The sequence below is a fragment of the Nannospalax galili genome, unplaced genomic scaffold, assembly GCF_000622305.1.
Source record: "Nannospalax galili isolate Female #2095 unplaced genomic scaffold, S.galili_v1.0 scaffold880, whole genome shotgun sequence".
Lineage (NCBI taxonomy): Eukaryota > Metazoa > Chordata > Mammalia > Rodentia > Spalacidae > Nannospalax > Nannospalax galili.
In genome coordinates, this window is record NW_008345873.1 from 329506 (window position 1) to 339980 (window position 10475).

The window sequence follows — 10475 nt, forward strand, 5'->3', positions numbered from 1 at the left end:
GGCTAACAACCATCCATAACATCAATTTCCGGGGATCTGATTTCCTCTTCTGACCTCTGCAGGCATTGCACGACATGGGTGCACTTACATACATGCAAACAATACACTTATATACATAAAACAATAAATATCTTTAAAAAGCACATGAATGACTAATGAAACAATCACAGTTGTTAGTGGAAGGATAATATAAATAACTAACCTGGGTTTTCCATAGACATGAAGACAGTTTCTCCTGAGAATGGGAACAAAATAAGTGTGTCTTCATACACCATTTTGTGTTTGAAAGTATATCCAGAGAAGAAGACAGATAAGAAGTCTGTCTGTGCTCCAACACTGAGAATGTACCAGTATGTCACCTCATGCAAACAAACTGAAAACTGCAAGCTATCAAAAATATAGCCATTGATACCTGCAAAAGTAATGGGGAACAAGAGCTTTAGCAGTATCTTAGACTTATTATTTTGGACAATGATCATCAGGATACAATTAGAAAGTATTATATGTATGCTGGGCATGGTGGCACATGACTTTAATCCCAGCACTTGGGAGGTAGAGGCAGGTGGAGAGGGCAGCCTTGTCTACATAGAGAGTTCCAGGCCAACTGGGGCTACAGGGAGACCCTGTCTCAAAAAGACCAAAACAAAAAAGTATTATATGTTATGTCCATTATGATCAGAAACAAGAGTTAGCAAAAGGGTAGACTGTTAATATTTAACCACCCAGACTCCAATCCCAAAGTAAGATGAGAGTGATGGACCATCACGTAAAGAGAGATTTGGGTGCTACATTGTGGGGACAGTTTGATGAGAAAAAAGGTAATTATATGATCTCAAACATTTCCCTACAAACTATTAGTTTCAAGGAAGAAAAAAATAGTTTATATAGACAAACCCAAAGAAAATAAGCAGATGATCAATGTTAGCATCCTGTAATGCTCCAGATTAAAAAAAACCCAAAACTAGATACTTATACTAGATCTCTCTACCGTAGGGAGAAAAACGCACTGGAAGACACAATTAGAATATATATGCCAACTACAGAAATGCATTGTGAAAAGATAAAGTGTCCAGAATTTGATGACCGTGGTTATCTAAGACAATACATATCTTTATTCATAGGAAACATGATGTGGGCAGTAAGTAGTAAAAGTAGAGAACCAACTGTAGTTGTCCTCCAATCTACACACACATACTGTGGCAGGGCATGCCAACACCCACCCATACCCACACCCACACTGATACATCAAAAATGTATTATTTTAAAGATTTACTTTTATTTATGTGTATGTGTGTGTCTGTGTGAATGTATGCCATGTGCATGTGGGTGCCTGTGGAGATCAGAACAAAGCATCAGATCTCTTGGAGTTAGAGTTACAGACAGTTATGAGCCACCGACCTGGGTGCTGGGAACCAAAATTGGGTCCTTTGCAAGAGCAGTATGCAGCCTTAACCTCTGAGCCACTGTCTTGGTTAGACTTAATTATCAGCTTGACAGAACCTAGAGATATATGAGAGGAGAAACGGAATTGCCTAGATCAGGTTGGTCTGTAGGCATGTCTATGAGGGGTTGTCTGGATGATTAATTGATGTAGAAAGACTCAGCCTACTGTGGGAGGCACTATTTCTTGGGTAGGTGGTCCTGGGCTGTATAAAAAGCCAGTTAAGCATGAGCCAGGGAGTGAGCCAGTGAGGGAACCAGCAATGTTCTATTAGGGTTCCTGCCTTGAGTTCCTGCCTTGATTTCCTCAATGATGACTTGTGATGTGATATTGTGAGCCAAATAAACCCTTTCCTCTCCAAGTTGCTTTTGGTCACAGTGTTTTATCACGATAATGGAACGAAACTAAAATAGCCATCTCCCTGACTCCAAAATGTATTATTAATGTAGGTAAGCATATCAAACAAAATATAGAGTCTAGAAACTGATGTTTCTATAGGTAAGAATTAAATACATATGAAAAGGCAGCATCTCAGAAAAGTAGGTCAAAGAATGAACCTGTGTTCAGCCTTAGTTCCTGCCAAGTACTTTTCCAGTGTAGGTAGATACAATAGAGTCCTTGTCGATCTTCATCAAAACTTATTACAGTCAGTCTTTTATTTCATGGTGCTGAGGATCGAACCCAGGCTCTCATATGTACTAAGCTATATGACTGCCCTCCATCTTTAGCTTTAGCATGGTCTTTTTTAATTTTAGCCTTTTTGATAGTATCTTACTGCATTTTCAATGTGATATACTACTCAGTTTTTTTTAAATAAGGCAAATAATATGTCCTCTTTTATTCAGGAGAACATAAGAAAGGGCCAATATCTTGTCCACGGATACAGACATCAGCATCAATAAGCAGAGCAATCTGGATTTATATAGGGACTCTACTGAACGCAGCTGTAGGAATTTGCTTGGTGTCAGATGTCAGGTGTCAGTGTCCTTGGGATACTTGAGGGTCTCTTTCCTAAGGCTTTTTTCTCAGGATGAGCAGGCATGTTATCTTTTGGCACAGCAGGTTCACTTGGTAAACAGTCTCTGTAGTGATCAGTTGATGAGGACAGGACTCCAGAGGAGGCTATGGCACAACAGGTGATAAATGATCCTTGTAACCAGATTCTGTCAGCCAGGAAAGTGACCAGTTGATAAAGCCTGATCAAAGGTCAAGCCTCCAGTTGGGCCATTTGGCTACCTTGAAGAATTTATGTAAGGAAGTTTATGACTCCCTTGCAGTTTACACATTCTATCATTCCAGACCCTGGGGACATATAGAAAAAGAGGGTAAGATGTAGGATGGGAACAGGGATGCTGGATTTCTCTTTTTGAGGCGTGGAGAGGCTGGTACTCCTCAGTCAGGAATAACTGGATCAGGGTGGAGGAGGTGAGGACCTGTACTCTTTGCTGTAACAGAGTGGAAGAAAATTTAATATGTAGGGCCCAAAAATAAGGGCCAGGATGACCCTGAAAAGGGGTACTTTAGTCCTCTGAGGTGGTAAATACCAGACCTGTTAGGAGAAGAAGGGCAATAAAGTAATTGAGAGATAGGAGCCAAGACTTGCAGAGCTTTGCTTTAGGGGGAATGAAGAAAATACGGGTGCAATGAGAAAGACTGGATCAAGTTTGGGGTATAGGACATAAGGGTTTCTTGAAGCCATAGTTTTTAAAATTATGTCAATAAGGGAATTCCAATAGGTGACTGGACCAGATACTTTGAAGATCTTTCAGAGGATTTCATCAGCAAAAGTGAAACAGCTTCTCCGTGGGGACCAGCAAAAGTTGTAAAAGCTGGGCTGGGTTGTCCTTGCCCCCACCCACCCCGCCCCCCACCTCCTGGAGTTTCAGAACAAAGAAGTTGCTTTGGGTTTCTATGGCTAGCTGATAACCGGGGAGGGTGTAAGGACAGTAGGGAAACATCCTGGCAAAGAGAGTGAGTTGTCTAGCTTTACTGTACTTGTGACATTTTACCAAGCCCAAGATAGGGATGTAACTATTAACAGTGGGGCTAGGGCGAGACAGTTGTTTCTGGGAACTTTTAACTGAGGAGTTCTCAGCTAGCTTGGAGCAGGAACATAGTCTAATTTGGTCTCAGGTAGAGGATTGGGCATACAGGCTGCTCAGTCAGGAGATTCTGAAAGAATTTTTGGAGACAACAGTTAATTAAGCATAGAGTAAGAAGAGGATGGGAAGATGAGCTGGCTCTTTTTTTTTGACACAGAATGTCATTATGTAGCCTAGCTGACATGAAACTTGCTATGTACTCTAGGCTGGCACCTGGACCACCTGCCTATGCTGGGATTAAAAGGTGTGTGCAACCACGCCCAGCCTTTATTTATTTTTTCTAATTTTTGAGACAGGGTCTCTCTGTATGGCCTAAACTGGTCTCACACTTGTCAACCTACTGCATCAGCCTTCCAAGTGCTGGGATGACAGGTGAGCACCACCAGGCCCAGCTGAAATTGAAAAGTAGTTAGTTATCTTAAATAACTGGAATGTAAGCTCCATCAAACTTATTAGAATTAATTATTCTTTTCAATCTTTAATATTTTTTCTGAGATAGGGTCTCACTATGCAGCACTGTCTGGCTTAGAACTTGCTACGTACACCAGGCTGGCCTGATTCATCTGCCTTTGCCTCCTGAGTGATGGAATTAAAGGAGTGTACCACCATACCTGGTACTCAATCGATAATTTTTTATTTTTAATTGAAAAGTATATATTTATGGTACATATTATGATGTTTTGATATATATATATACACATTGTAAGATGAGTAAATAAAACTAGCATTGCATTAATGCACATTCATACTTTTTGTGTGAGGAAAAAACACTCGAAATGAACACATTTCGATTTTCAAGTATAAAATATATTACTATTAACTATAGTTAACCATGATGTACAATGGACCTCATTCTTTCTAACTGAAATCTTGTATCTTTTGACCATCATCTCACTCTACAACTGAGACTTTGGGAGCCACTAATTCACTCTCTGTTTCTTTTTTCTCTTAAATTAAAAAAAATTTTTTTATTGAGCTTTTGTACATTTTATCCAACAGTCCTTAATCAAATTTAGACCCCCTCCCCCATCCACACCCCCATCTTCCTTGCCAGACCTCATGCATTCTGCCATACATGTCAAGCCCTGTCCAGTCAAGCATTTGTACCCAGATGGGTTTCACTTTTTTAAGATTCTACATAGCCGTATTTCTCTTGTTATAATCATCATCTCCAAGAAAATAGTATACTTTAACTCTTCAGACAGGTGCTTACCTTATTTGAAACAGGCTGTAGTAGGGAATGGTGAAAAGGTGCATAGAAAAATAAAGTCATAAGTATTTATTCTATACTACAATAGGAAATAATAAAACACAATATTCTGTCAGGTTAGAGAGAAGAGGGAGAAAAGAAGAAAAATTACATGTTGTCAGAATTAAATACTATGGATGACAACTAGTGACAAATGTCAACCCTAAGTCTTTTAATAGCTACTAGCACTGTGTGAGAGTCTTGTTTTACTCACACCCAATAGTAAGAATGGTCTAATTTTCCCAGTTTGCCAAGCTCTCTATGTCACTGGCATTTATTTGCCCCTTCCTAGTAGAGTAGTTAGACTACATTTTTATTATGCTTTTGGCCATTCAGATTTTTGTTTAAATATTTTATTATTTTTATTTTATGTGTATCAGTACATTGTCTGCATGTATGCAAATGTGGTGTGCAATGACCATGGAAGTCAGAAGGGGGCGCTGGATCCTCTGGAACTCGAGTTATGGATGATTCTTAACCATCATGTGCGTGCTCAGAATTGGACCCAGGTCCTCTGCAAAAGCAGCCACTGCTCTTGCTGAGCCATTTCTCCAGGCCCCAGATTTGTGTTTGTATATAAATAATACACATACATATGCTGAATTTTGTTCCCCAGTTCACATGTTGAAGTTGGAAACCTCCAAATGTGACTGTATTTAGAGATGGGTCTTTAAAGAGACAATTAGTGAAAATGAAGTCATTAGTGCAGGCCCTAACCACCTTATAAGAAGAGATTACAAAACAAACAGCAGACAGATAGGTACAGAAGACCATGCAAGAGTGCAGGGACAAGACAGCATCTGAAAGCCAAAGAGAAAGTGAAGAAGAAACCAAGTCTGCTAACATTTTAATCTCAGATTTCTACCTTCCAGCACTGTGAGGAGATAAATCTAATGCTTTAGAAGGTTAATATCATATGTTAGATGAGTATATAATAATACAGAAAGTGTTTTTAAATGAATTACTTGGAGTGGATGGTAGAGAGGTATAATATAGTATATAAAATACAAAAGAAAAGGACATGGTAGTCAAATAAACATTGAAAGGAAAAGCAATGGGATTTAAAAAATATGCATTGTACGGTCACATTTATACATTTATTATTTTTTACTTTATTTTTATTTTATGTGTACGAGTGTTACGCCCGCATGTACGAAAGTGCACCCATGTCATGCAGTGCCCAAGGAGGACAGAAGAGGTCATCAGATCCCTTGGAACTGGAGTTATGGATGGTTGTTCGTCACCATTTGGGTGTTGGGATGCAAACCTGGGTCCTCTGCAAGAACAGCCAGTGCTATTAACCGCTGAGCCATCTCTCCAGCCCCTTATATATTTATTTTTAATCTATAGATAACAAATGTTATCTAGGCATCAGTTGGGGACATCTATTTCCCTTTATCAGATGTGCACTGAATTCAAGTGATTCTTCACTCACTGTGCATGATGTTAGAGGCCTGGAACTCAGGATCCTGGAGCCATGTTCCAGTTGCATTGGGGAGGAAGCGCTGTATATTCTCTGTGAGATACCAGCTTCGGTTCTCATCAAATACAGAAAATAGGATGATATTTCTGTTGTCTGACATCATCTGTTATTTGCATATATTCAAAGGGAGAAAGAAGTGTTACTCATACTGTGATGAATTAGCAGCTCAGGATGGGAGGAATGGCATACTCTAATGCTTTGGTTCAATTCCATTTCCTCTGAAGAGTTACTATTATGGTGTGCCCTGGAAGAAGGGGTGGGTGTTTGACTGATGAATACATGTTTAGAGCCAATGCATTCAAGGCAGGAAGGTACCTGGATCCACTAATTTAGTTTCTTTTGGACCCAAGGTCATAGGCTGGAACAGTCTGTAGCCTCATTATTTCCAAATTTAAAGTAGAGAAATGTGGTTCTTTAAAGCTAAGTCATCCACTGGGCATGGTGGTACACACCTTCAATCCCAGCACTCATGAAACAGAGACAGGCAGATCTATGCGACATCAAGGCCAGCCTGGTCTACATGGTGAGTTCCAGGTCAGCTAGGGATACAGGGAGACCTTGTCTCAAAAAAACCAAACAACAACAACAACAACAACAACAACAAACCCCAAAAGTCATTCACATCAAATAAAACTAACATTCCTGAATTCTTATCTAGCAACTGCCTTTCCACGAGGCTACTGGACTGTAATAAGTTAAAAATATGAAAAAGGAATTCAGATATGACAGGATGAACACTGAACAGCACTAATACCTTAAGGTTTTTGTTTTTAAAATTCAATACTTTAGAATAGCAGTTTGTATAATGAGCCAAATTTATGACTTAGTCAACTGCTAATTGAGTCTTCTAAGATTTAATGTATAAATCTCATGTGTAAATTTCATTTTGCATAACTCACAGTTACAAAAGCCAAAATGCTGAAGAAGAAATTAGAGAATATATATTTCAATCCTGTTTCAAAACCTGGTGGAAAAACTATAATTAGGGAAAATTTCCCAGACAGACATACCTGCACTAAAGCCCATGAAATGCCTTCCAACTAGTAGGAATCTTATGTATCCTAAATAACAAACTGAAGATGTAGTCAAGCCTCAAAATACAGTAATGTACTCTTATGGAGCCAAGAAATAAGGTTTTTAGAAAGAAAAAAAAATTCTTATTCAGATAATTTTCTAAAGCAGCAGTAGTAGCCCAAATACTAACCATATTCTGATATAATTTTATATTTTCCTTTATTTTTATATTGGTTTCTTACAAAATATCACACATGGTTCTAGATGCTACTCACATTACTTTTGTTTTCAGACAGGGTCTTGCTACATAGTCTAGAATGGCCTAGAATTTGAAATTCTCCTACCTCAGCCTCCCCTATATTGAGATTATAGTCATGTGCCACCAAACCTGAGTAATTATAACATGCTTTTGATTCATCTCTAGTGAGAAGTTCAGAGGGGAGTTCAGGCTATTGAAATAAATCTGTAGGTCAAAAAATATGTATCTCAGTTGGTAGAGTACATGCCTAGCATGCCCAAAGCCCTCAGGTCTGATACTCAGTACTGCATAAACCAGGGTGTGGTGACACACACCTATAATCCCAACACTTAGGAGGTGTAGACAAGAGGATAAGAAGTCAAGGTCATCCTTAGCCATGGCCAGCCTAGGAGACCTGAGATCCAATATCAAAACAATAAGATAGTAGGTCATCTAAATATAGGTGGCAATTGGACAAGTAAAAATGGGCAAGATCCTCTGGGGAAAACAAAATCTCAGATTGGGACTGAGTATTATAGAAAGAATCTAGGGTCCTGGTTTTCCTGTCCATCCAGTTGGCATGTTTCTTACAAAACTCAAATTCAGTAAAAGCTAAGTGGAATTCAGCTTACACTTTTATTGAACTATATATATATATTAACAGGTTATTGGGTTCATACACTGAGATAGTATAGGAAATATCTAGAAGTTCATGACATTTTATTCTACTTTTGGCTTCAAAGTTAGTATTTGGGAAGGGAAGAACTCACCTGATTTCCTCTTTGATCCACAGATTCTTTGTAGCATATGATAAGAGGGCCAATGAGTCCTGAAGCTAGGTCTTTCTCTGGGTTAATGAAACTAGAATAATAGCGAGTCAGACATCGTGGGTCTGATTTAGTTGGTCCATCTTGTACAGCAACTGTCCATTTATACTTGAACATCTCTCCTGGCAGAATTGGCAAATCCTTCACATGTTTTACACCTACGGACACCCAAACCAGAAATAGATCAATTAGAGTATAACAAGCCACATATTTAGTAATGTTGAATTAAGTTTGACTTAAAGCTGGTTGGCTCTCTACACACTTGAAATTTGTTTTAATATTCTCTTTGGACATAAACTCATTTGGTATATAAAGGGTTTTTGTTTTGTTTTGTTTTTGAGACAGGGTCTCAATTCATAGCCTTTGCGTCTTAGACTCGAACTCACTATGTAGACCAGGCTTGGCCTTGAACTCACAGAGGTCTGTCTGCTTCTCAAGTGCTGAGATTACAGGTCTGCAGCACCACATCTGGCCTATAAGCAGTTTGTAGCTTAACCTGGAAATACGCTTTTGTAGCAAGTAGATGAGTCTCAGCAAATCATAGCAGGTGAAATCAAGCCCATCAGATGCTGAAGGTGTGAAAACACCCTGTAAATCAAGTGCTGACTGCATGTAATCAGGTTATTTTTGTGTGTCCTTTTTTGCTCTCTGTCTATAAACATACCCCCTCCCCCCCGTGGTGAGGTGGTGTATTCTGAATTATTTTTGGTCCAAATATAATTCATGACTGCTACTTTGCTCAAGTAAATTCTGTCAAGTTCAGTGTATCTCAAGTTTACTTTTAACAATAATTATGGTTTTATATCAAGGGATCTATAAATCTACATAAAATTTCAGTAAATGGAAAGAAAAATGACTCCTATTACAAATTTAAGATTTACAGAATTCTGACTGTGTCTTGATTCCCCTGTACCCAGACCAGCTCCATTCTCCTGCCCTAGGGCCCAAACCTAAAAATCTAAAAAGGTCCTTGCATTACTAAAACAGTATAAATGCTCAATTTTGATTTAGTGTTATTAGAATAAAAGTTTAGACAAAGTAAGAAGAGTTATATGAAATTATAGTAAAAACTATGTCAACAGCTGGGGAGCAATAGAAGTTTAGTTGGTATTACTGCTGCAACCTGGAGTATCTACAAGTAAGTACTTACCTTTTGGCAGTCTCCGTGAGTATAGAGGACTGACCTCAGTGATTCCATGAGGGAAAATGTTATATGGCCGGCTTGCTTGATTCTTGAATATAATCTGAAAGTACAGGTGAGATATAAGATCAAGTCCTAAGATGCTAGGGTCAATAAGAGAACTGTGGCCTAGCTTTGGGAAATCAAAACCTGCCTATACCCACATTATAGGAGCTGGAGCCCTTAATAAAACTCAAATTCTTGTTCATTTTGTGGAATTTCCCAGATAGCTACTTAAGTTTGTCACAAAGGCCTCTTTCCCATAAGAAAAATGCAAATTAAAACTGCTCTGAGTTTCTATCTCATCTCAGTCAGAAGGACTATCACCAAAAAAACTGGGGAGGATGTAGGGAAAGAGAAACCTTTATATACTGATGGTAGGGATGCAAAGTGGTCCAGCATCTATGGAAATCAGTATGGAGGTTTATTAAAAAACTAAAAATAGAGGCTAGACAGATGTCTCAGCAGTTAAAAGCACTGGCTGCTCTTCCAGAGGATCTGGGTTTGGTTCCCAGCACTCACATGTTTTCTAGCAACCATCCATAACTCCAGTTCCAGGGGATCTGACACCCTCTTCTGGCTTTTAGTGGACTGCATACACATGGACTGATATACAGGCAAAACACTCATACACATAAAATAAAAATAAATAAATAAAAAATTTAAACCCCAGAACGAGCTGGGGAAATGTCTCAGCAGTTAAGAACACTGGCTGCTCTTGCAGAGGATCTGGGTTCAGTTCCCAGCACCCACATGGTAGCTAATAACTGTTCTTGACTCCAGTTCCAGAGTATTCAACACCCTCTTCTGACCTCCATAGGCATTGCATGCATGGGTATACTTACATACATGTAGGCAAAACACTCATATACATAACATACATAACATTATTTTAAAAAAAGAACAAGCAAGAAAAAGCAGTAACATGGAAATAACACTAA

General features: G+C 38.8%; 1 protein-coding gene across 1 annotated transcript in view; it reads right to left on the reverse strand.

Annotated features, from left to right (window-relative positions):
- F8 (coagulation factor VIII) overlaps positions 1 to 10475 on the reverse strand; it is a 111070-nt gene that overhangs the window by 71443 nt on the left and 29152 nt on the right. The window contains exons 10-13 of the mRNA XM_008842039.3: positions 9505 to 9598; positions 8298 to 8512; positions 6228 to 6378; positions 203 to 412 (exon numbers count right to left, since the gene is read on the reverse strand). Coding sequence (XP_008840261.1) covers positions 203 to 412; positions 6228 to 6378; positions 8298 to 8512; positions 9505 to 9598 — 670 coding nt within the window. The remainder of the gene's footprint in view (positions 1 to 202; positions 413 to 6227; positions 6379 to 8297; positions 8513 to 9504; positions 9599 to 10475) is intronic.